Here is a 27,485-nt window from a genome sequence, read left to right on the forward strand (position 1 = left end):
GGAGGTAGAGAGCCAAGGAGCTGCTGACCTGCTTTCCAGGATTTTATGTGCTTTTCTGGCCAGGTCCCCCATGGCATGCCTGCTCCTTCCTACTTGTACTATGATCCAGCTTCTCATCCCTTTGCTCATACCACTGCCATCTCTTTCCTCTGCCCCTCGCCCCACTTCCTAATTTTATTCAGTTTTTCAGTGACCTGGCTGGCTCAGCTTGAAATATTGGGCTCAATAGTCTGTGACATCTAAGTGCAGGAAGGAGGCAGGAGAGCCTTCCAGGATCTGGACCATGGTGGGACAGGACCATCCATCACTGCACACCAACTGCAGCTCCATTCCTAAGGTATGACCATATTGGATGTGTCCCAAAAGCACTCAGCAGGAGGGAAGAGGCTGTAGGAGAGTAGATCCATGGCGCCCATGGACAAATGTCACTTGGCTGCTGTGGCTCCAAGGGAGATGGGTGTCCTCATCCTACTCAACATGGAGAGGAGCTGTATCTCATCCAAGGACACACAGAGGCCAGGACCATGGCTGGGTCTCCGAGGCCCCAGGCACTGCTTTGCACCTTGCTCTCATGACAAGCCATCACCTTGTCCTTCAAACACACCCTGTGGCTCAGGGGCTGAGCTAACAAGCTTTCCACCTTCATTCCCCTGTGCAGAGCCAGTGCTCAGGAATAGCTGCACTCCCGAGAGCAGCTTGGAGCTCTCTGGCGTAAAATCAGCTCACCCTCAGATGACCTAGAGGATAAGCACCCACGTTACCTCCTTCATCAGGCCACTCTAATCAGTTCTGGCAGGGGGGCTGAACACTGAATTGTCTCTGCAGAGCAGGTTGGTGACTGGCAGTCCTGCACTCACACCCAGCCATTGCCGGAAGAATGAGAGCCTCCCAAAAAGCCTCCACTGCTGGCTCTGCCAAAGCCAGGCTTTGAAAACACGTTGTTCCCCTAGGAACAACCTCTGACCTTGTACTGGGGCTGTTATTCAGGCAAAGAACTGGTGATTTCTGAGGATCTCCCAATTTCCAGGATGGGATTTAAGTCATCTGCAGAGAAACAAATGCACAGAGGACAAAGAAACAGGAAGAACAGGTGAGCCAAGTAGATCCTGTGAGGTTGAGCAGTGCTCCACTTGCCATAATATTGCTCTGTGCTTTCTGCCAAGGCACTGAAGCTCCGGCTCAAAGAGGAACTGTGCAAGCTGAACAGACGTATCCAGGCAATTGCAGATCTAACCAAAATGAAAGTTATTTGAAAACTTAAGGCAAGGCTCCTTCTCATGCATTAGGCATTTCCCAGGACAGGCAGCAATGGGCTCTTCAGGCTGCAGAGAAGCAAAGTCCAGACTGCTGGGCCTTGGGGAGCTCTAGCATGGCAGACACCAAAGAACAGACACAATCTGTGCACTAAGGAAGAGGAAGCAAAGCCTGCAGATAAAACAGTAGTAACACAACAGCACCAATGTGGAGAAATAAAAGGGAAGGCGTAAACAAGGCACAACTAGAAACCAATTTTGCTTGGCCAAATTGAGATCTCAGTTACTAAGGACAGCAAATCCAAGGACACACACCAGATTTATGCCTAGGCAGTCTTGACTATTACTGATGACAAAACCAAATCCCCCTAGTATTTTTCTCCAAACCACTAGTATTGCAAAATGGAGCAATCTCACATTACTTTCATACAAAGGCAAATCTTTTTACTAAACAGACCTTCAAAGAAAAAACTAAAAAGTCAAAGCCAGTCTTGGCTTTGTCAGTACCCCGTCGACAGCATACAGCACCTCACAGAATGAGACTTGCACTTTAGAAATTATTCATAAGTACTATGGATTTTTTGTAAAATGGGATCTTTTCTTGCTTCAGTTGCCAGTGTTTCCATTTAACGTACTAAACACATTTCACCCTGACCACTGGGAATTGACTTAAAATAGCTTGTAAATATGCTGATGTTCTCTCTACAACAACTGCCAAACACAGCAGCCACAGAAAGGGACATTACATAACAAAAAAAAAGGTTGAAGGTGTAGCCAGGAAGAGCAAAAGGAAGAAAAATTCCAGCTCTTGACCTTGGGGTTCAACAATGCTTCTGCTACATGGAGCTGTCTTCTCCCTTCACATACATTGATGCAACCCAGCAGTTATTTCACCAAAAGCAAAGAACAGATTTAATGAGAGTATTCAAGTCCTGTTGATCTACCCCTGCTAGTTTGGGTTAGCTCTCCAACCATGCTGAGTATCTAAGGTTGCCAAACCTCTGTTCAGGATCCAGAACCCTTTGTAACTGTGGGGCAACAGTCTTGGACACCTGGATTTGTGCACAGTGGCTATGCCCAGAGTGTCCAGGTAAATATCCAAAGGTTTCCATTTTGCCCAGGAACTGTAGCCTGCTGGCACATGGACCACCTCATTTCCCAAGCAACAGCTTTCCAGGTTTAGACAGTCCCTTCATTTTATCTCAGGCTGTGCTAGATTGGGAGGAACCTGATGTGGGACAGAGGAGGGAGAAGAGATCCCATGGGGATGCAAAGGTCTTCCTGCTAATGGCTTTCCTAGCACAGTGTCAGGGCAGGAAATCATGGAGGGCAAGGAGAAGGCAGAAGGGGCACAGGAGCCTGTGTTTGCCAGCATTCCCCTTGGTGGTTGTTGATTTACAGTTATGAGTCACAGGTAGCAAAACAGCCGCAGGCCACAAGCAATGCTGCTCGCACCCTGGTGAGCTCCACACCAGTGGCACAGCCTCTTGCTGGGACCTGCATGCCCTGAACCCAGAGACTGTCACAGCAAACACCTCCAGACCTTCCTGCTCCAAGGCAGGCTCAGAGCCCCCTGTCTGTACACATCTCCAGCCTCCTCTTCTTGAAGGTCTCCAGCACTGGGTTTCCTTCCCACACCAAAGAATAAACACTGGTGCATATATTCCTACATGGCCTACAAAAGTGGCACAGAAAGCTGTGAACAGTCAGACACAGGGTTTCACGAGTCCCTGGATGCACCCCTGTTCCTCAGCTCTCCCCCTAACAGTACAGAGAGCAGCTACTTGCAACTAGACTAAATAACAGGGGAGGGACTGAAAAGAAACCAAAAAGCATTTTAAAATTTCAGAGTAAGCCATCAAGCTGCAGGTCAGTTTTTATGAGACCCAAGCTCATTTGTAATGTGCTTCCTTATCCGGAGGCCAAACTGGCTCTGGGGGAGGCAATCCTCATGAAGGCAGGGCACAGCAGCACACCAAATTCCTCCAGCACTGCTTGTGCTTTGTGCTTCTGGGTCACTGAGCAATTAGCCAGTTCTGAAGAGACACTGAGAAAATTTGCCATGGCTCGAGCAGCACAGAAGGCATTGAGAGAGAAGCATTTGCATGAAAACAGAGGGACTAAGAATTACACTGCTAGAAGAGCAAAACTTGACCTGTTTGGAGAGGAGAGACAAGTGTTTTTCTCTCAGACAGAATGAGAACTACTGCGATAGGAAATTTAGGGACAAAAATGCTTCTCTCGGTACTAAACAGCTCACCAATCCAGGAATGACGTGACCTTGGAGAATGGATCTAATCCATAGCTTCCTTCCTTAAATACAGTCAGATGTGCAGATAGACTGCACATGTGGCAACAGAAGGAGGGAGTTCAAGTTTGTATTTCAGTATTTACATGCTGGCTGGTTCATCCCTTACACCTTCCACAGCTACTTAGGAAAACACTAAGGACAATCTCCTGATCCTTTACTCCTTCAAGTTACTCCCTGTTACCCTCAATGATAGAAACACAAGGCTACAAAGCAGTTCATGATCAAGCATCCCACTCTCTGTTCACAGTGTTCCAGGCTAGAACCTGCTCTGCACATCAATGCATCTCACTGAAAAATGGGAACAGGCATGAACCCAGGGTCCCTTCCTGAGACCATTTGTGTGCAGTGGGTGCTGCTGGGGAGTGTGAAGGAGGAAGAAACCTCAGGCCCCAGGAAATCTCTGTGCTGGGGTACAGTGCTGGGGAGGGGGATAGGTTGAAGAGGAGATTTCAACCACTCTCCTATTGTCTCCTTTAAAACTTCAGACACTTACACCAACCTTCTCCAAATCCTCTTCCCTCTTTCATCTCCTTAAAACCCCAACATCCTCCCACAGTCAATCACAGTTCCCAAATCCCTCCCAGACCCTGCCATCAGCTGTGGCCAAAAAGCCACAGTGCTTCAGGAAGCAAAATTCAATGCTCCTTCCTTGGCTGAACAGCCTTGGGCTGGATCTGGCCGAGGGCAAAATTGTCAGGGCTGCAAAGATGCAACGAGTCAGAGTCCAGAGGTGACACTGGCTGGTGGGATAAGGCACAGAGAGAGCCGAGCAGCTGCCCAGCATGTGCACATGGATGTGAAGGCTCAGAGCCAGCCCACACCCCTCGCTTATCCCCACATTACAAACTGGTCACAGCATCAAACCCACAGGTGTGTGCCTGCAGCTCCTGAACTGCATAGTCCTGGCACTGTGTCCTGGTGTGGGCAAGCAGCTGTGTTCCCCTTCCCACTCCACTCATGCCCAGCTAGACCCAGTCAATTAGGATTTACTGCCTGGGAAGAAATTCAGTTGTTACCAAGAAACAGAAAAAGAGATGTTTTGCATGTGAAGAAACCAGTAGCAGGAACAGAGATTAACATCCTAAATAATCCAAGATAAATATCCAAGACAAGCTTCAGGCCAAGAAGTTGTCTGCCTCCCTGGCATTCATCCTGGGTACTGGCCAAGAAATTTGCCTTAGCCTCAGCAAATTCTGTATTGCAACTTTTCCTTGATCCTCTTTCTCTTCTATTCCTACTCTGCTGTGCTCTCCTAAAATTTAAAAAAAACATTGTTTTTTCACTATCTTCTGCTTACTTTTGGCACTGGCAGAGGTTAAGCCAGGCTACTTTAGCAGTTTTTAAAAAATAAACCAAAGCCTATGAGCATACATTCTTCTGACTGTGATGACAAAATGCTTTAATTTCTTCCAACCCTCGAACGAAACCCGGAAGGCTCACTAATTAAACAGTTCTGCCCCAAACTGATTCTTCTTACAGCAATGCTTCCCTTGGGTGAACTCAACCACCAAGGTCGTTACAAATTAGAAATGATACTTTATTAGTTAAACAATTCCTGCCTGACATCCGCTGCAATATTTAAAGAGTGCTTGGAGTCTAAAAGTGGCTTGGATGACAGCGGAGAGTCACTTGTTCCTACTGATGCATCTGAAAATACTGCAGGCATTTCTGTCCCCCCACTTCGGAGCAGAAGGACCCAAGCTAGTTTCACCTCATGGAAATAAATACAGCCTGGGGTAAGGGGATCTCTCTGTCCTGCCCCAGAGAGTTCAGTCTGTGGGGGTGGGGGGGTATCCAGGACTCAAATCCCCACGGCACAGACACATGGACACCCACTGTGTTTGACATCTGCTGTACACAGGACCCCTGTGCCCTCTGTGTGCCCTTGACACAAGTGCCTGATGGGTGGCAGAGACTGTCCCCAGCTTCCTCTCAACAAGAAATGCACCTTTTCCCATGAGCCACTATGAGTTTAGGATGCCAAAACTCACATGGAATTTTAGACCTTTTCTTAAGATTTTACTATGTGTCTTGGTGAAAGTCACTTCTGAAAACACCACCTGAGTGCTTTCGAGAAGTTCCCCCCTTGGCATATTTGTTCTGCCAAGTGTTCATAAATGAGACTGCACTAATATAGCTGACAGCAAAACTCAGACTATTAAATAACACTTCTTAAAGATCCCCAAGTGTTTTACGAACATGAATTAATTAAGCTGCAGGCCAACCCTGAAAATTATTTAAAGAGATCTTGAACCTTCCTTACTTGCTCAAGGACATGAAGAGAGGAAGGGACCAAGGTCTGATGAGAACCAAAGCATCCTTATTATCCCCATTTCCACTTATTCACTACACAGCTTTAAGTAACAGCCAAAACCCAATAAACTCAGAATGGATGAAATTTCACCAGGATGACATTAATTCAGTCACTTTTTGTAAGCTCAATCTTGCAAGCCCAGCAATAGCTAAGGAATCTGCAGAACATGGAGCAGACAGGGCTGTGTCTATTTTTAGGGGAAGTTTGGGGTTTGGAATGATGTGAGTTCCCCCAAAACAGGTTGATTTGTCTGCAAGTTTTACTTGTCAAAAGCAATTGTCCCAGCTGTTTGAGAAGGCAACCCCCTGTGGCATCAGTGTGAAACAGAGGGGTAGTGGGACCTGGATGAGCCCCTGACTGCCCTGTCCCTTTGGCATCCTGGGTTCTGCCAGAACTCAGCAAAAGGCACCTTTCTATTGCCAAAGGAGCTGACAGAGCAAGACCAGGCAGCTGAGCTCACAAATGGCCCCAACCTTCAGAAGCTGTGACTTGTCCACTTTGTTGTCAGGCAGTTTCCCCCACTGGGCTCTGTGGGGATCAAGCGGCAAAGAGAACAGCCTGGGATACCCAGGCACGGAAAAGTTTTTCTATCTGCAAGGAGGCAGCTGGGATGTCAGGACTCCTCTGCACGGATTTGGACCCTCTTAACTTATGAAAAGCTCTGGAAGTTCTGTGACTGTCAACTCCAGCCTGGGGAATTCCAGAAAAGAGGGAAAAGTTGAGTCATTTTATAGAGCAAAGCTGGTTGCACAGGGTAAAGGTGTAAAGAGCACACTGAGTTGATCTTTAGAGGTACCTGGATCAATACTCTGGAAATATATCTGACTTCCTACCGTGAGATGATATTCTTGCAAACACAGCTGGAGGCTTGCTGCTAAGGACACAAAGGCTGGTGCTGGCAAAGGAAGGAGATAGACGGGAGCACACTCTGGATGGTACAGCCTGTTCTGACAGGGCTTGATGTCCCTCTGCTAAAACACTCTCTTCCATCAGCTAAATCTCTTCACCACTTGTTCACTTATGACACTGAGCAGGCTAGGCCAGATCCATCACTTTGCCACCATACAGCATGTCATGTGTTTTAAATCCTCATATCTTTCAGGCTGGCTGCAGTCAAGGAACCCCCACACATAACCAGTTGTGTCTGAACATCCCTCCTTCCTCTCCACATGTGTGGGAAAGTTGTAGTTCAGTGTTCAGTGTCCCTCCAAACCTAACCAGGCCAGCAGAAGACAGATGGTTTAATAACATCAGAGCAGCAGAGTCCATTTCCATCCCATTTATACGTTGCGTGGGAGGTAGTTACATGTTGGTTTACCGTCAGCAGTAAGCATTGGAGTTACTCCTAAACTCACAGTTTAGATTGCTTTGTCAACAACATGCAATTTGCCTTTAAAGAAGGTCAGCAAAGAGAAATTACAACATTCATAACTGCATGGAGAGCTGCTGCTGGCCACCAGGAGCAGAAGGAGATGTTTGAATTTACACCTGAAGGACGGGATGCCATCCAGAGGGACTCAGACAAGCTCGAGGGATGGCCAATGGGAACATCATGAAGTTCCAAGCCATGTGGAATGTGCTGCACCTGGGCTGGGACAGCCCCTGGTAGCAGCCCAGGCTGGGCATGAACAGCCCCAGAGCAGCCCTGCCCAGAAGGGCTTGGGGGTGCTGTGGGTGAGAGGCTGCACATGCCCCGGCCATGGCACTGCCAGCCCAGAGAGCCAAACGTGTCCTGGGCTGCATCCAGAGCCCCGTGGGCAGCAGGGCAGGGAGGGGATTCTGCTCCTCTGCTCTGCTCTGCTGAGAGTTCTCAGGAGTTCTCAGGAGCAACCTGGTCTAATGGAAGGTGTCCCTGCCCAGGGCAAGGGTTTGGAGCTAGATGATCTTCCAGGTCTCTCCCAGCCCAAACCGTTCCGGGACTCTGCCCACAGCGCAGTATTGCTGGGTGCTGATCAGTCCACAGCTGGGGTGTAGAGGAGACACATTTACGTGTGTGTGACTCCTCTCCACTCCTTGTGCAGGCAGGGTCCATGGCAGACACTGTGCTCACCCATGCCCAGGAAGGACTCATAAAGCACCAAGGAAACTTATCCTGAGCCAACCTAATGACAACACAGAGAGCTTCAACAGTCTCAGTCTGAAGTTTTGCAGGAAATAGAAAAGTGTGAAGCATATGAGAGATTCTTCTCCACAGCTTCCACAACTCAGCCCCAAACAAAGTGGCACATTACTGTTTTCTATGCCCTCTCTGCACAGGGAAGATTCACATTTCCAGTGGCAGCCAGCTGCAGGAACCTTTCAAAAATAATTTTGAAGACTCTGGAGTGATACTAGTGTGATTAGTTCCTGGCCAAAGACCCTGCCTAATACAGCAGATTAGTAGAGTATATAAAACATTTGGGAGTACATAAATAAAAGATGATCATCTTGAGAGATTGCTTTCTTGGATCAGTTCTAAAAAGCCTGAAACTGAAAGACTTCACTTAACACAAGACAACTGGATACGAGAATTACAAGGGCGTAAAAGCACATTGCATTTACAGCCATTCAACTCATAGCTGGATGAAGACCAGAAAGAAAATCCAGTAACAGATCCACACAAGAGATGTTATCATCCTTCACAATTGGCCCTCATGGATGAGGGGTGAAAAAACACTTCACCAACCCACAGAGGCACATGTATCTCCTTGCTGTCACTCGAGACAAGGGCCCCTCTCCTTACAAGTTAGATACTGCTTGCTTATTCACAGGAAAGTTGACATGCTGGTCAGGGGACAGGCTCTGATGCAGGAGCACAAGAAAACAGGCAGCATGGTTTGTGTGGGAGGACTTGGGCAAGAGTTGGGTTCTCCTTTGCTTGATTTCAAGGAGTTTTGCAAATAAAACCCAAAACTCAGAAAATGTGTGAACTTTGGGAGACAAATGAACATCTGCAGAGCTTCTGGACCATGGTGATGACTGGGGACAGCAAACCCCCTTCCCACCAGTCCCCACTCCTTACCAGAAGCAAATTGAGTCCTCTTGCTCAAACAGGAACAGACACATGGATTTAACATCTCAGACATCCTACCCAAGAGGCTTGAGGTAATTGTAAGTACCTTGCTAGAGAGAGGACCTTTGCCAACAGCATTGCACGGAAGGAGAGGGGACAGTGACAAGACCTGAAGAGACCTTCTGTGGTCGGGGGAATGCAGCTTATCCTTACCTTGGGCATCTTGCGCAGGTTGGGAGAGAGCTTCAAGCAGGTGATGAGGCCTCGTTCATCTCCAACAATGATAATGGGGTAGGCAGGATTAAACTGGACGTGTGTTGTTTTATTTTTCTTCCGGGTCACCACTAGCTGGGAGCAGAGAGGTTCAAGCTTATTGATGTTCAGATCAAACACATGGGCCTGGGGAAAAAAAAGTAAAGAACACAAAAGGGATTAATTAGGCAAGAGCATCTCTCAGTGACAGAACGATGGCTGAAGAAATCAGAAAGAAAAGGCTCTGTTGAAAAAAACAGCCACAGCACACAATTACCATCTGTGCTCAGGGCTGTGGTCTTCTTTTAAATAACCAGTGTGCAGAAGTCAGCTGCTGCTTGTGAGAACTGCCCCTCTCCTGCAGGGGCTCACGGACAAGGATCACTTCCCTGCTGTGGGTGCAAGCCTTGGCAAGGTTCCAGCTGATCTAGGCTGGAGAAGGCTCAGAGCCAGCACGGCTAACCCCACAGACCTTAATCTCCCTTCTCAGTGTGAGTAATGAGACAAACAGGCGTTAAATCAGAGTCTAACACAGACTGATGCTCAAAATGGGGAATGCTGTCAGAAATTCTGATTACTGCTTATTACAGAACTCTCTAACATTTTCAGCTTAATAATAATAACAACGATAAAGACACAAACCAGTAAGTAATGGGGAAGTGATGGGAACAGCCCTAGTATGATTAGAGTGTACCCTGGGGTAATGCCAGAGAAGAACAGGACAGCTTGGCAGCGCACTCCAGCCCAGACACTACACCTGCACACATATCCTTCTCCCACAGCATCAGGGAAAGTGCCAGGAAATTAGCCAAACAGGAGAAGTGAGGATGGAGAGAGAGAGGTCCAAGGATCCACTCAGGCAGGAGTCCCACTGGCAGGGAATTCAGACCTCTGGCCCAGTGACACAGACCTGCCACATCCCCAGCTGCACAGTAATGCACCTTTCATTGTGCAGAGGAAAGAGTGGCAGTTACTCGAGAGAATGAATTAACTTAACTATCTCCCAATAATTGCAATTAGCTCCAGTTACTGATATAGACTGCAAAGGCTAATAAAACATGATGTGCCTCTCTTGCTCAGGGCTGAGGTGAGCCATTTCCAGCATCCTGAATTTCCACCTGGCATCCACCATGAAGACTTTCAGCCTTATGTTTCTCTTCCCTTTTCTGTCTTCAGAAAAATTAGGAAAGGAACACTTTATGCTAACAAGTACAGTGGGAATACAGAGGAAATTAGAACTGAATTACTTGTAAAACTCCTTCCAGCTGTGTCTTGTTTACCAGCACTTAAGAGACAAAGGAAACATGTAATTTCAACAGTATGCCATGCTGACAATTTGAATCTAGGAATTATCTGAAATCAGACAATGCTACTCTATAAAAGCTTATTCCAAAGAGGGTGGAAGGTATCAAATCACTACATGTACTTTCCCATTACGCACCAATGAGTCAGTGAATTTTATCCGAATCCATTTATAGCATAGATCTGGGCCATGTGCAAGCACATGTCCCAGGCAGTCTCATGAGCTGCTGTGTCTTCATAGGAGTAAAAGTCTAGGAATTTTACTGAGCAGGAGAACAAAGGTCTTACAGATGCAAAAAATAAGAAAAGGTACACTGCCTCCAGACTGAAGTAAAATAAAATGGGAAAGTGCTTGAAAAGTGGACAGGGTTGCCAAGACATATTTTGAAGAAATCCATGACAATACAATTCAAGAAGGGAATAAAAAGCATCAGCCACAGACAAGGATTTGCAGTTTGGAGAGCCCTTCCCCAGTCAGCAGAAGCATAGGTGAAAGCACAGCAGCATTTTTATCTGTTCAAATTACTAGATGCCAGCATTACATTGTGAATTTTGACCTGACATTTGAGGTCTCAAAGTCCAGCAAAGGTAACTTCAATTTCCTGCCTCTCAACATAAATCAAGGTGGCTCTTCTGGCTTGTATTTTACACTTGCTGTCTTTCTCAGAAAAGAAACAAGCACTCTTTCAAGCATCTCAGTATCCCATGAGCCACACTCATTAAAGATCTGATTTCTTGCCTTCATAGAATACATTCTTATTAATTTAGTAATCTAAGAGCCTGTGAAATGCTCACTGATTGAGTAGCACCATTTAATCTAGGGGAAAAAAAAAGTGACATGGAATTAGTGGCCAGGTTTCCTCTTGGCAGCCAGGCCTGCACTCTCTCTGTAGGGCTGTCAATGTACCCCCCCACACATCCCGCCCAGCCCTGCACTTGGAGAAAGATGGCATGGCCAAAGGCTCAGTGCTGGAGTGCTGAGCAATTTAAATTACTCTGGGTGAGGCTGTTTCTCAAAAATGTCACGAACAGCCCAGACAAGCACAATGCCTGGGACAAGAACTTGAAACCATCAGCAATGTGGAGAAGGTCAAAAGCAAACAAGTTTATGAATGTTCCTACTATAAAGCTCCTCTTTTATGAGCTTCTAAACAAATGGGCTTGTTTTCCTTTGCCAAGGGAATCGTGGAAAAGAACAAACTATTTCAGTTCTTCAGCTGGAAACATCAGCCTCCTATCAGCTGTCAGACACACCAGCTGGAGGGGTGGGCCAGGAGCACTGAGAAGGACTTCAGAGGCTTTGATTTAGAGACTCACTCTTAGGAGGAAGGGAAATGGGGTCAGAGCAACACTGGTTTTGATGCTTTGGGAGTAGCCTAAAAGGAGCGCAGGGCTTCCCACAACACTTGAGGCAGGTTAACAGCGCTGCAAAGCAGCAGAGCTACATGTGGCCAGCGCCATCTGTAGAGCTGCCTAGGGCCTTTTGCCCAAAGAATGGAGACTGAAAACCTGCAGCTCTCCTTGAGACTCTTAGTCCCCTAGTCACAGAGTCCCTAGACCCCTGCTCTGCTGGCTCTGGTCCTGAAATCAAGAATTATGGAGTGGGATCCAGCTGGATCTCCCATCAGAGATGAGAGAGAATCACCAACAACACCCAGCTTTCTCTCCATCCCACTGCCATGGCGGCCCCTGCCCCAAGAGCACTGCTTGCACACAGAGCTGGCCTCTCAGCTCTTGCCACATGAGGCCTCTCAGAGTCTGTGACCCAGAGAAGAGCAACCATGACCCACACAAGTGGTACCCAACCCCATGTGTGACTAAAGTATCAAATTCCTGGGGAGCCAGGACGACCAGAGCCATGTGCAAACCCTCCTTCATGAAGCACATGTTCCAGGGCACCCATCCAGCAGCACCCAGACAAGAACTGATACTCAGATGCTGTCAGGCAGGTGGTACAAAAGGGCATTTTTATAAAATATTCCTTGTGTCACTATCCTTTCAGAGTTTACAAACCAGTGAGAGTCCTCTTCTGCCAGCTCTGCATGCCTCTTCTCACACAGTCAAGGCTGGTCTCTGACTGCAGGTGCTGAGACCTGGGGCCATCACATTTGTTCACCCACATTTGCTCATCCAGGAGCAATTTAGAAACTAAAGAGTGAAGGTTTCAAACCTCTGGTTTTCAGACCTCAAAAATGTTTCCATTTTGGTGTACATCAGCAGGCAAGGAAGCAAAAGCCTCCTGACAAACTCATTTCAATACTTTCTGCAGATTCTGTAGAAACAAGTGAGGAATCTGGAGCACATGCTGCTTGCAGACCACAGCAGACACCTTATTTTTTTCTGCTAATGAGCTAAAAAAACAATGAGTAAGGGCATTTCAGTTCTTGTTCACAGAGTACTTAGGAACAATATGTGGTCACTTGCTTAAAGGAACATAAATCAGGCTCCAAGGATAAGAAACATGGAAAAAGACACAAAGAGAGACGTTTAAAAAAATCTGAAAATGTGTGAAATAGGAAAGTGCAAGCATTGCCTTCTGTTTCACCCATAACTACAGGAGAATAAAACTCTGAACAGTAACCAATTACTCTGACAGCAATTTTATTTATGATCCTTGTAAACCTCCATGCCTGCTCCAAGAAAGTGCAGAGGAAGATGTAGCATCTTCCAAATGAAGCCCAAGATGCTGAGTTAAGCAGCTCCTTGCAGCATTGGGGATTTATGAGCTGGTATCAACCACAATCAAAAGAAACCTAGACCCACACCACTGAAGTGCTGGACAGGCTGGTAGTAGATAAGCCAGGCAGATGTTCAAAGCAAATTTCTTGATGGAAGGGCAGCAGTTCTGCTAAGTCCCTGAAAACAAGCACTGAGCCCATTTTCCTCTGAGGTGGGACCAAGTGAATTCTCCAGTTTCTAATGCTTTTTATCCAATTAGAACAATTTTAAACTGCCATCACAGTAACAACAGAGTTTCTCTTCATGCTTGATGTACAGGCAATAATGGATCTAAGTCTATTGTGTCATCGTTGCAGAAAATGTTTGACATAAATGAGCTGCTTTGATGCTTGACTTCCAAACAGCCAGAGAAGAAATCCAGCTCAGTCTTATCCAGACCAACAACTCCTCTGTCTATAAATCATGCTAATGTGCTCCACTTCCCAAAATTCAGCTGTTCCCCACTGCAACTCCACATAGCTCCTCTGCAAGCATGGCTCAGTGCATGTCCAAGGCAAGTACCACAGCTCCAGCACCAAACTACATTCAGAGTTTTGGACTTATTTTTCCCCACCTGCTCTACCAACTGCACTTACAGCTTGAAAGCCAGCCCAGGCTCTTTTCTGCTTGCCGTCTCTGGGGTGACTTGGAACCTCTGTCCTTATACCCTTTTGCTCTCTGCCCTGAGGCAACAGGAAGGGAAATGCAGGGGGATGTGGGGGGAAGCAGAACCCTTGGCAGAACTTCTCTGCCAGCAGAACAAATGACAAGATTTTTGTGGCTCATGAAGAAGGGTGATACTGTCTTTATTTTGTCCTCAAACTCCTACTGAATCTGCCATGGCTGGAGCCTTTCCTGTACTTTTATTCCAGTCTTACAAGCCTTCCTTCCCCAGCAGTGGGCTGGACAATGTTAGGATGTTCAAAAACATCCTGATGGCATCAGGAACCAAGACTGGGGGAAATATATATGTGTGTAAGAACAAGGCAGATATGCCTGGTAACTTGGCAACAAAGAATAAAATCAGTGTAAGAGCAAAAGGTGGGGGATAATTTAATACCATGCTGCCCTTTACCAGTTGACATCTCTTTCAGAGCTTGGCTTTCACTGTCCTTTTGATCGATTTACCTCATTTTCTTGACTGAATCATGATCCCTCTTCCATTCTCAAACTCCACAGATGATTTGTTTCAAACTCTCAGGTAATACATTTAACAAGTGGGCAGGCCACCCCCAGACTCTGCCTAGCACCACGGCAGCTACTGGAGCATGCCAAGGGCATGGGCCAGGCAGGGCAGCCCAGCTTGCTCTGCACTGGAGACCTTAGTTTGCTTGATTTCTATAATGCCACTGTGGCAAGAACAGGTTGCAATACAGTTAATTTTCACTAGCAGGACATTTTTAATTTACAAATGAATGTTGCAAGATAGTTCTTGGTCCCTCTGACACGCAGGGCAGTTGGGTCCTGGCAGGAGTAAAGGAGACCCGACTCAGAAAACATTAATTGCCTTCTGCAATGGCAACACAGGGATCCTGAACCTCAGTGGTCCTGATCATAAAATCCATGGCATTTCACAGCACTTTCATGGTACTGGTGAAAGAACAGGCTCCAGCTCTGTTACAGGTATGTTCAGAGGCAGCTTTCTGCTAGGAAGATGAGCAGGCATGTGTGAAATCTACTTCTTGGGCGGAGCCAGCCAGGAGCCAGCTGCATGTTCTGAGGTATGGGAGAGGGCTAAGCTCATGTTTCTGTCCTGCAGCATCCCAGCCTGATGCTTCAGGGCACATGACACAGCAGGGAAAAGAATACCTGTCACCTGACTTAACTGTAGGGCTGCATCTCTTATCTTTTCCTCATTCAGTAAGAACTGGGTCATTCCAAATTTGACATGGTAGGAAAACAGCATCAGCCTTAGGTGATTTGACTCAGCTCCCACAAGTCAGTAAGAAATCAAAGCCTCAGCATGCAGGAGAACTGCTGTTCATTCAGACAAGCTGAGGACCATTTGGCCTCTTCTGGAAGCCCCAAGACATTGTTTTGCAAGAAAGTGCTTGTTCATGCAAGTGAAATTCCTTGCCAGTCACCAGTTCTGCCTGGCTCTCCCCTGAATGTCTCAGTGTTTAGGATAAAGCAATGTTCCTGAAGTCAACCTGTAAGCATGGGCTACATTCCCTTCCTCTGACCTACCAGCCCTGTTACTCTTAAGAACAGCACTAGATTGGTTTTATGTGATACAGCCTTAGTAAAACCTTACTGGACTGCCTGCTCCTTGATCTACCAGTGCTCACAAATAGAACAACCAATGATTTGTCCCAGAATCTTTATAGGGTAGCTTGTTTAGGCTGGTTAATCTCTTCTGCATTGTCACAGTACTGAATACTGGGCAAAGAGTCTTTCTTTCCAGTCTCCTGACACTTCCCTATTCTTACATCCACCAGAAATACCTGATAAAGAACAGGGAGATGGTTTCAACCAGCCCTTTAAGTGTCCCAAGGCAAACCTCCCAAGGCTGAGCTATCTGAATGCACACCCCAGTTGTGCCAGTGCCCCTGTGCTCTCTCTGCTGTGACCCACAGTCAGTGGGTCATTCAGTCCTGATGCAGGCTGAAGCTTCATCTCTTCTCATGCTGGCAGGCTCCTGGCTATGCCCTGCCAGAGAGAGTCAGCTCTGCAGGCTGGGGCAAGGGCAAGGGCAGGCCGTGGCACAAGAAAGGGCAGCAGCACATCTGACGGGAGAGGCAGGCGCTGGTCTCTGCCACCTGCACCCCATGGCAGGCCAGCAAAGCTGCTCACAGGGCAGGCACTGAACTGCCATGCTTCGGAGACTGGCATTTAAAATGAACCCGCACAGATTGCGGGTCATTATAAAATGCCAAGGAATAAAGATCAAGGTTCAGGAGCTGCTATCTCTGCACAGAAGGATTTGACAGTAAGCTGGAGGCTCTCAGTGGCCAAAACAACAAAAGTCCAAACTTGCAAATTCAAACCTAAGTGAGGAGTCATTCCTAGCAGTGAATTAATAAATTAACTAAGAGCAGAGAGGGGCAGCTTTATAAACTCTTGCAGATTCTCCTGATGGACTCTGTGCTTCCAGTAGGTCTTTATGCAAAGTCTAACAGATTAATCAATACACAAAATTTTTTGAGATGATGTCTAAGTAATTTTTTTATTTACACATCCATGAAGCAGAAAAAGGCAAACTTGGTTCCTGTGTGCCTGAATGAACTAGTTAATCTCAGGGGATCAGTTTTGTCAAAATGCCATATTTCATAATCTGAAAGAGCAATGGCTTTTGTAATGAAAAACTGGCCTGTGAGCCTCTCTGCAAAAAAAGCAATTCCTAAAAAGCCATTGACAAAAGGGGTTTAAATTTGACTTTGTGCTGAAACTAGCTACAATGCTGATAAAGTCACCTCACCTGCAATAAGTAGCTAATGGATGTGAGTGAGCAGTAGTGTCCTGAGATGCCTGATGCTCATTTTGAGGCTTGGACACCACTAGAATATGCTATGATGGGATGGGGGCTGCATCAGTATAGAAATGAGGGCTCAGAGCCTGCCAGTAACCAGTAAACCAAAGTCTTCCAGGCCAGCTTTATTCCCTAAAATAGCTGCTAGTGGAGAGAAATGCTGATGTACAAAGAGTCTGGTGGCAGAAGGAGGAGAATGGGGAACAGTCTAATTGGCACAAAGTGAAGGCAGCATTAATTTTGGGACTCTGACCATCTATCTCATTGAGCACTGACATGCCACCAGCCCTTGTTCTAAAGCTGACTCTCCAGCAGTCCACATCAATCTCAAAGATTCAGCAGGGAATAAGAATGAGCCTTTTAGGTTTTGCAGCAGAAGAAAATGAACAGTTTTACAAGAAACAGCCACTTATCCTGCAAATACAATTTCAAGGCCATTTTAAGAAAGCTCCCACCTGCTTCAGCCTACTCAAAGGTCTTTTTGGGTGATGGCAAAGAGTCTCATGCTCATTCAGTATCTCTACACCCCTGCAATTGCCCTGGTCATGGTGCTGAGAGCCATGCAGAGCTAGTGGTAGCCCCACAAGGTATGGATAATCCCCCTGGGCTACTGCAGAAGGAGAGGAGGAAAAACTCAAACGCAGCAAGGGCATTTGTAGTCATGTTCACAGTCCTGACACCTCTGAGCAGAAGTATCAACAAATGAGAGGCCTTGCTGGCACCCCTGATTCATGCCCTACAAGGAGAGGCAGAACTAAGTCAAAAATACCCAGGGAAATATTTGCAAGCCTGAAAGGTTTAACAAGCCTTTTGTCTGCAAAATCATTCATGCTTTAAAGATAGAGTTTGGCTTTTGCTTCAAATCCATGCTAAATGGGCAGCAAGTTTCTGCAAATTGCTCTGGGTACACTCACACATGTGCCAGCACTAAGCAAGTGCTTCTCTCTTCACTGAGAAAGGATGGCACCAAGACCAGCTGGCAAAATAACCTTGGCATGTTATCATGTGAGTTAGATTCAACAGAAAGCTGGTCTTCAAGGCTTCACATTCAAAACAGTTGTACAAACAGTAAAATACGTTTATATAAGCAGGAAAGAGCACACTTGCTTCCTGAGCAGCAGCACAAACCATTAACTACCTTCCTGAAGGTTTGGGTTGTTTAAAGTATTTCACTTCTTGAAAGGTCAACAGTTTCACTAATGGGGAAAAGCCCTGGAGCAAATGTCTGACCAGTTTTCTCTGCAGAGTGAACACTGGGATGGCATTTATCTTGAGGCTATCAACATTTACTACAGATGGTTATAACAGGACCTTCCTCTTGCTGCACTACTAATGAATAACACAGCCCACAAAAACATGAGAGAGAATGGACTTGTACTGTGTGCAAGCCTGTGGTAAAACCCCTGGGATCCTCCTTTTCACACAGGACAATTCATAGGATCAGAAGGCAATTCAGGTTGAAGGAGACTCACAGAAGTCTCTCACCTTCTGCTTAAAGAAGGGCCAGCCCTGAGGACAGATGTGGTTTTCCAGGGCTCTGTCCAATCTGGTCTTGAAGCCTTCCACAGACAGAGACAGCACAGCCTCTCTGAGCAAGCTATTTCACTACCTGACTGCCTTCAGAGCTAAAGTTTTTTCCATATATCCATTTCAACTCACTCCAGCTGCTGTGTGTCATCATCACTTCATGTGTTGCTGTGAAGATCCTGGCTCAAACTTCTCAGTGACCTCCTTGAAGATAGTGGCAGGCTGCTGGGCTCTTTCTCCAGGCCAAAAAAAACCAGCTTGACCACACCATCACACGCATTGCTTAGGGCAGCTATGGCCCACAGCCTGGGATCCAGCCAGGGGGACACTTATGATATGAGTCTTTGGCTTTTTGAAGAACAATTCATGCATGAATTCTGCACACACAGAAGCTGAGAAAATGTCAACACCATTTCATTCTTTAATGAAAGTAAGTAAAAGAAGACCAAGAGGAAACTTCGGGTATGAATCCCAGTTTTACATGTTTCAATTATTTTTTCATACTTTAAATGTAACTTTAAGATGAACTTAGAGCAAACTCCCAAAAGCAAATACTTCTAAATGCTGCAAGATTGAATTAAACCCCTTCCATTTCTCTGCCCTCTGTCCTTACAATAAGCTGACCAATATCTCCACATTTCCTGTACCCAAAATGGAAGTGTCCAGATATTCAAATGCACCTCCATTTTTTTTATTTCCAAAGTGGGTCTCTCATCCCAGCTAGCCTTTTCTTCCTGTCAGGCTTTTACCATCTACAACACAAGGTGTTCTCTTTTATGAATCTCTGTTTATGATCTTTCTGAAATAAAATGATCAGCAAGCAGAGCAGGAAACTAAGGAAATTAACCAGAACATGATGGAGAGCAATAGTAGCAGTTATTATCCACTGCACCAGCAGTGGAATGTGCACACTTGGGTTATTTCTGAAGAGCAATGCTGTCCAAAGCAGATGCCCAGCTGCCAACAAACACATTTTATCATAATGACCCTGATATTTAGAGCTTTTATTAAATCCCTACCTCCTGGATTCACGGGGATTGAGAGATTTTTATATACTAAAATGTCCCAATTTCCAAGTCAATCTTAAGGGGCTCATACACGTTTTGGACATATAGCCTTAGCCTGAATAAGGAAAAGTGTTTTACAGAATATTCCAGGTATCTCTTGAAGACTGCAATTAGGGCCTGATTTTAAAACCACCTCCAGGCAACCTTCAAATTTTGCAGGCATGATTATGTGCAGATGCCAAGGCAGAGGCTGTTCACAAACAGGAGGCCTTTAATGTTTTATTTTCTGGCTTCATGTTCTGTATTTTTCTGTTCTGGAGAATCATAGAACATCCTGTTAATGCAGATTTTTTTCTCCGGCATTAATGGAACCTGCCCTTTGCGAGGCACTGAGTTATTCACAAGTGCACTCTGCTACAAAGTAGAATATTTCCAGAATAGAAAAGGCTGTAAACAACTATTTATTCCACTTCCACTGCAGATCTAGAAGGTTCTGTTCAACAACAGCAACTGAGCCATGTCTCAGACACACCTGCTGCAGCCAGCATGGTTTGTAGTTAACACAGAGACCCAGTATTCCTGTCAGCTTCAGTCCTGGCCAGCCTACTGCAATAGGAAGGCAGCTCCTGCCTGGACCTGTTCTGCTAGCCAGCCCAGTTTTGGGCTGCTCCGGGCTGATAGCCACTCTTCTCAGAGTTTGGGATAGAAGGCATACAGCAGAATTAGATTCAGTTAAATTAGGCTCTATTTAAGATTACTGAATTAGATCCAAGAATAGCCAAGTGAGATACCCTAGGTGCAGAGCTGCCAACTCAAACAGGCTTTTCCCTTATCAGTAGCCTCATATAGACTCCAAGTCCACGGAAGCTGTGGCTAATGTGGCTAGAACAAGCTGTGGGTGGGATGGGAAGACCCCACAGCACCAACTCTTGCTAAGACCACAACAGTTTCTCTGCAGTAGGTAAAGCTCTGAGAAAGAACTCAAGTGGCATGAGGCATCTCTAGAGATGAACTCACTGCCAAAACTTGACCATGTAAGTAGGAAATCCAAGTACACACAGTGTTTACCCTCCATCTGCTGCCAGCACATATCCCTGTTTGCAGACATCTCCATCCTTTTCCCCACAGTCAGGCACCAGGACACAGCTGGGGCACCCACAGCTCCCAGCCCTGCTTACCCTAGCACGCAATCAAAGCTGTGACTGCCAGCAGAACCCTTGCACACTCAATGTCACTTGTGGAAAACAAGTGAGAGGATGTGACTGATGACTGAACACACTCACTGCCTTCATGCAGGCCCTTCATTTGGTCTGTGGGAGACTGGGGACAGACAGATCCACAAAAGAAGGACCCAATCCTGACCCTGACTGTGAAGGAAGAGCATCAACATTCTGTAGGCCATGGCATCCTGAGCTTTCCAGGGAGAACAGGTGACCCAGTGAAGAGATTTCTATTGCTTAGGAGAGACAAATTCACAGCCTGAGCCAGTGTATCAGTGAAATTATTTTCTTGCTATAACATAAAGGTTAAACTACAATAAAGTAGCCAAGGCATCAATTCAATGATAGGGACATACAAAGGCTATCCTTTTGCTAGAGTAATTCTGGCCAAACTTTACAGATTTTCAAGTTTATACCAGCTAAACATAAAGCTCATGGTATTAGAGCAATGTGCTCTCACAGTATTCAACAAATATTGATGGATAGCTACATGTCCTGGCTACTTGCCAAGCCCAAATTAAACATCTGAGCTACTGCAACACATGGCTAGGGGCAAAAATATAACTGCCATCATGCCAGTATTAGGACTGGTCTACAGAGTTCATTACCAAACTATTACTCTTAGAGACAGCTTCACATGATAGAAAAATGTTGATTTTATTTAACTGGAGCAAAGTTCTCTTGGCTGACCCTGGGCATATTACTATAAATGATTTTGAAATATCAGTGTAAGTATACAACCACTTTATTCTACTGTGGCTCTACACGTTTAAAGTTCAGAAACAATGCCCTGATGTCAGCTCGTATAGGGGAGTTCTGATCTGGAACATTATCTCTCCATCCCCAGGGATGTACTGGGGATTTCATATTGAGGAAATTCAGTGTTTTAGTCATGCATAACCATGGGCAAGCTACACACCTGCACTCACATGGTTAACAGGAGAGCAGGGAAGGACTTGTTGCGTTTGCAACACCTACTTTGAGAAGGACTGAGAGATTCATGCCCAGGGATGTGTATGCCAAAGGCAGGAAAGCATAGGAAAGGGTGGGTTCCTGCTGTGGCTCCCTGATATGCCTGGCCAGGATTGGGCTGGCCCCTTCCCATGCTCAGCCCTAATCTCCTTTGACTTTCTCTCAGCTGGAGTCAGAGCAGTGTTGCTCCCAGCCTCTCACCTGGCCATCAATGGTGACTGCAGCAAACACCGTGGAGGAGTAAGGAGACCATGCAACATCCCCTACAGCAGTACCCAGGTCATAAACAAACAATGGAGTCCTGTAAAAAAAGACACAGAGAGAAGAATTCATGTAAACACATGCCACTCTGGAAGTGTAACACTGAGCCATGAACACCTGGCTGTTGCAGAAGTGGGAGATGGGGTGTTTCTCTGTCAGATAACAGCCAGGGTCTGAGCCAAAGGCAAAGCTGAGCACCAACACAAATGGGTCAGGATTTGACCTGCTGCAATGAGAAGAGAGGTAGCATCTTTCTTTCTTTCTTTCTGAAAGCATTTTGAAAACTTCTTCCCAACACACACAGCAAGATGAAGTCTCTCTGGTTCATATTAAAAATCATATGGCAAAAAATGATCTCCCTTCTCTGGACTTCTGACAGCAACATTGAATATCAGAGCAGTATTGGCAACAGGAAATATGTGACTCTGACTGATTTACAACAAAATCAATTTCCTGATTGAAACCAGACATTCCTTAACCACTAACCCTGAACTTCATTCCATATTTCAAAATGCTCCAGTTTTTTTTCTTCTCTGGCTCTTAGGAGGTTTCTGGCCCCTGAAGGTAGAAACCAGTCCCTGCCATTTCTCTATAGCATTTCTCTGCCACAGTAGGCCCTGCCTGAAGGAAGCCTGATCTGAAGTAAAGCAGTCAGGCTCTGTGGTGACGATGCTGCTTGACAAGTTACTGGAGCAGCCGATGCTGTATCTCATCTTTCATACCTGAGGAGTACAAATCTGAGTACAAAAACTAAAAAAGCAATTAGCATTATCAACACCTGAGAAGGAAACTGAGACTAAGGTATGAACAGAGTCAATGTGTGCTGCTGGCAGGTCAGGCTGGACCTCCTCACCCACACCAGGACCCGGCAGGACCTACTTGATGGTGTGATCCCAGATCTTGACTGTCCAGTCAGAGCTGCAGGAAATGAAGACTTTCGGATGGAAGGGATTCCAGCTGATTGTGTCCACAGCCATTTGATGGGCTTCAAACACATCCAGAAACAGGCTTGAATAACTTTTTGAACACTGCAATGGAAAGAGCTACTCAGTAATCAGAGCTAGACCTCCTGAAGCTTAAATTCTTGTGGAAGATGCCTCTGATTACTTGTATGGCCTCTCAGGATCTTCTGGGCTGGCTGGGAAGAGGTGGCTGGTACCCAGAGGTGCTACAGAAAATCAATAATTTAGCACATGCTGTTTCACCCCACTTGCAGGCAACATCCTGCTCCCCTCTGCAACACACAGAGAAAGGAATTGAAGTTGTCTGGTTGGATTTAAACAGCCAGGCCCCAGAGACCATTCTCCACTGTGGGAGCTATATTGCCTTCCTGCCAACCTGGGCTCCTGCTGTGCTTCTCCTGTGTAAAAGGTTCACAAGAAAGGCAGGGGAGAACATCCCTGTGCTGCTCAGGAGCACTGTGTGCTCACAGTACCATGTACTGCTCAGAAGCACAAATGCTCACAGCACTGTGTGCGTTTGAAGTGTCACGTTAAAACCTTCAGTAACACTGCTCTCAGCACAAGAATGTCTTGCTGGTAGCTTTCTCTAAATAATTTTAAAAGGTGCTGTAAGCCCTCTCCTGTCACCACCCTGGGCAGCCTGCTCAGAGAGCCTGCCCCATCGTACAACTCTGCAGCTCTTTCTGTTGTGCCGCTTGAGACTTCCCAGAGCAGTGTGAGAACCACAGAGGCTGTCCAGGACTCAGGCATGTCCCTGACAGGCCAGGGGGCCCCACTGAATGGCAGCCAACAGCAGCCTGTGAACTGGACAATACCTACACAGACATGCAAGCATCACAGCTGTGGGTGCTGCTGAATTGCAAAATGAAGGATGTCTTCAAGAGCTGGAAAAGGAAAACATTTGGGACCCTTGGAAAAGTCACTTTGTGTGTGAGCTTATGAAGCAGAGAAAAATTACAATCTAATTGGCTGCAAGGGGACTTGATCCAGATCCTGTCAGTTCTGTGTACATGGAAATTTTAGGTTATCCTTCCCAAACCTCCTTCCTTCCAAGCACGTTAGAGGCTTCCTTTACTAGAAACAGAGACTCCATCTCACATGAAACGTCCTTTTGCTTGTGTTCTCAAACAAGCTGTATTCATACAGCAGCTTGGAGTTAGTTTCAGGATTTTCTGCTGGTTTGCCTCACTACTGTCACAGCAATGACTTTTCATTACTCCCTACTGAATGCAGCACCACATCATCTGCCCAAGCAGCAGGATTGCTGAAGTGTTACGTGACTTTAACCCTTGCAAACCAAAGATCTTACTAATCATAAGGCTTAACTGTTTATTACAAGTGACACTTACTGTCTGGGTACTGTTCACTGGTGCAGGCAGTGGAATAAGGGTGCTAAACCATTCCCACAGTAGCAGGTCCTGAGAGCCTTGTTGTGGTAGGAAATGGAAACAACAAAGTGGCTCATGTTCCATTGAGATTTACTGACAGTGTCTATAGCTGTCTAACAGTTTATTGCATAACTGTATTGCTGCCCCTGCATTTAACTGTGGGACAGAAATCTCCTTTAATGCCATGTTTCGTAATGTTACTTCATAATTCTTAATGTTCAGCCATCAGGAAAATCAGTACTTGGCTTGTTTTGAAAGTCACTTTGCTGGAAACAGAAAGGATGGGTCACAAGTAATTAACACAAGAGAGAAGCTGCTTTGTCCATCTGTCCTTTCAAGTGTGTGGATTGAATATCCCTAATACCTGAAAACTTTGAAGAGCGAGATGTTAACCAGATTTGTCTGCCTCCAACAGAATTGTAATGCTCAGTGTCCTGTTTTCAAAGGCTTGTGGAGGCTAAGCCCTTGATCAGTGCAGCTCTCTGGGCACTGGTACAGGAGATCCTTCATGCTCTGGGATGTGTTCATCTAGAGAACTGCCTTTGCAATCTCCATGAAAGAAAGAGATCTGCATTTTTTTCTATGAAATCAGCAGCAAAAAGATTTTTGTAGACTCCCACCTGTGTCCCTCGTGAGAAATGAACCTTGCATGTGTGCTTTAGCCTAAAGGCATCCACTGTGCTCTGGCAGTGCCTGCCAGTCCCACACCACATTAACCACAACTCTTATAATTATCTCTGAGTGCAAGACAGGGCTGCTTTCTTCCCAAGATGCATTTTGAAGAAACACCACAAACTTGAGAAAAAGCTCAGAAAAGAAGTATGACTTTGATGAACAAAAACAGTTTCTGAGCTAACTAGAACTACTGGCAAAGTCTTTCCCTACTATTCAGTTCAAGAACCCTAGAATTATTAGATATGTCAGTATGAAAACAGAACCACTGGAATATGTGACACCTAAGTCCTGACAGGAGAGCTTTGAAGAGGATGACTAGATTCAGAGAGAAGGAATTTGTGCAGCCTCTCTGATCTTCTAGAGCACTGCTCCAATTTGCTGGGAGTGTTTTTCTCCTACTTAAATGATGGTAGACATGTTTGAATGGTAAACAATATTTTTATGATGAGACAGAAATGCAAAAATACGTCCATGGCAATACAGGAAACCAGTCAAAGATGACTCTTGACAAGGCTACAAAACGTGGGGGAGGAATACCAGGAGAAAAGGAGAACTCTGAGGACACAAAACTTATGAATAATCTTCATCAACAGCACTTCAGTTTACGCTAGACATTAGTCTGACACAAAACTCTCCCACATACCTGGTGAATTGGTGGTTATTACTGCCCTTATAAGGCAGAGAGTTTCTTCAGTTCACTAACAGGAACAGAGAGAATCTACGCAACACAGAAATCCAAGAGCAATTTTTTTCAGAGAAGGTTTGTATCTGGCAACAGAAAGACAGTACTGCCCAACACTGGCACTTTCAGGCAGCTCAGGACATCCAGATGCTCTTTAGAAACCAGACACAAATGTGTCCCATGTTGTGGTGGACAGGCTGTCAGCAGCTACACCAGATGCTCTCCTGGTTTTAGCTCAGTGACTGATTGTACAGATCTGTAACAGAAATGTTGATTTGCAGAAAGGCTCACAAGTAGAAACCAAGGCACATGAACACACAAGGAGGAACAATAGGAAATGGTAAGAGAAAGAACCTGTGGTAATTAATGAAATATTCAGTCAGTCCAGGAACCAGACAACCAGACAGAACACAGACAGAAGCCCCAAAGATAACGTGATGAGAAGATGGAGAACAGAACTCAAACCATAAAATATTCAGACAAGGAAAACAGCTTTGCCTAATACAAAGCAAGGCTAAACACTGAGGCAAATGATCTCTCTACTACTAAAGGATCATTGGAAGTCAGAGCCTGTCCAGAAAACAGTTTGTAATCCTGTTTTAGGGAAAACTCAAGTGATGTGATAAGGATTCAACTATCATGCTTTGTCATCTGTAATAATAATAATAATAATAACAATAATAGTATAAGAGAATCGGTGTGAGTAAAATTAGTTTTGTTTAAAATCAGAATAACCTTTTCTTCTAGTCAGTCTTGCACTAGGTTTTATTATGTTCATTTGTTACTCTCAAGAAAACTGCCTAACACTGAAAAGAACCAAAGCCATTCTTACATGAGTATATTCAAATTTCCTCACAATTTTTCTATTGAAGGCCTGTTTATTGGAAGTTATTGTGACCAGAGACTTAGAGCCACAATGTTTCAACATGAATCTCAGAGACCATACTTTCTGATGTCAAGCTGAACAATTCCTAAACAGCAAGTAAGATATGCAAAAAAGCATTCAGAATTGAGTTGCAGAATCATATTAATGCAGAAACAGTTTCTCCTCTACAAAGAAGGGCAATAGATTAGTCTGTGTGTAATTTAGATAATGATTTCTTGGCTTCAGAAACACTATGAACAAAGCCATTTTCAGAACTTCACCATAATTGTTCTGCAGCTAAAGAATTAACATATTATCACACTATTTGTGGGTATGCCTGCTTTCTGGGGAAATAGTAAAAAAAAAAAAAAAAAGAGTTTCTCTGGAATTCACTTTTCTAGTTTATTTAACAAATTGGAATTTTATTTTCCAGTTTATTTAATAAATAATCTAAAATCTAGCCCATGGGGACAGCAGCCCATGTTTGACCCCTGACTCAGACAGCACGTGAGGAGCCTGTCCATCTCACTAAAGATGCAAGTGCAGCATAGAGATCTGAGCAGGTCACTCCTGCTTGGTGCAGCCACAGGACCTGAGAGCTGCTCAGGGACTGCCCCTGCTCCCAGTATCCAAGTGGAACAAGGCTGCAGGAGGCAGTCCATGGGCAGCTCCAGTAAGGGATTCAGATGTGCAGTGTTTCAGTAAAATATGTGATGGAGGTGCATGGCATTCCTTGAGAAATGTCTGGAGCAGCAGCTGACCCCAAAACTTTTGAAACTGCTTGTAGCAAGCTCTTGGGGGATGCTAAGAGTGGAACCACTCTTCCCCCTGTTTTTTGTAGATACTGTGAAAGCCTGTTCATGCTACACACAAGATTTCTCTTCCCTGTGTTGACCCCGACAGTCAGATTGAAGATAGGCTCTTCCTGCCTGTGGGAACAGTGAGGTTTTATATGGCTTGTTGCATGATGTGAGAATGGTCACTTTTCACTAAGGCCCATCAGTGCAAGAATGTTGCTTACCAGTAACCCTGACAATGAAAGGGGAGATGCTATGTATAAGTATCCCCCCACACTTGTTCACACAAGAACTGCTAAAATATCTGCATGGCTTCATGGCTGGGATCACTTCTCATGTTAAAACCCCATCCTAGTTCCAGTTTCACTGAAGATGACCTAAGGCAGAAGCACCTACAGCTTTTTCAATGCCAAATTGTCTCCTGACCAGTGCTTCTCCATGAAAAGTTTCCTTTCCTGTATAACTCAGCCAGGACACAATCCTGAATATTTCTCCTGATGGCCCCTATCTCACACTGA

The 27,485-nt window shown here is 45.5% G+C and overlaps 1 protein-coding gene across 1 annotated transcript in view; it reads right to left on the reverse strand.

The window, feature by feature from the left end:
• DNAI1 (dynein axonemal intermediate chain 1) overlaps positions 1–27,485 on the reverse strand; it is a 136,160-nt gene that overhangs the window by 19,401 nt on the left and 89,274 nt on the right. The window contains exons 17-19 of the mRNA XM_041461843.1: positions 22,478–22,626; positions 21,539–21,638; positions 9,084–9,269 (exon numbers count right to left, since the gene is read on the reverse strand). Coding sequence (XP_041317777.1) covers positions 9,084–9,269; positions 21,539–21,638; positions 22,478–22,626 — 435 coding nt within the window. The remainder of the gene's footprint in view (positions 1–9,083; positions 9,270–21,538; positions 21,639–22,477; positions 22,627–27,485) is intronic.

This window comes from Pyrgilauda ruficollis, unplaced genomic scaffold (assembly GCF_017590135.1).
Source record: "Pyrgilauda ruficollis isolate IOZ18807 unplaced genomic scaffold, ASM1759013v1 scaffold155, whole genome shotgun sequence".
In the NCBI taxonomy this organism is placed as follows: Eukaryota; Metazoa; Chordata; class Aves; order Passeriformes; family Passeridae; genus Pyrgilauda; species Pyrgilauda ruficollis.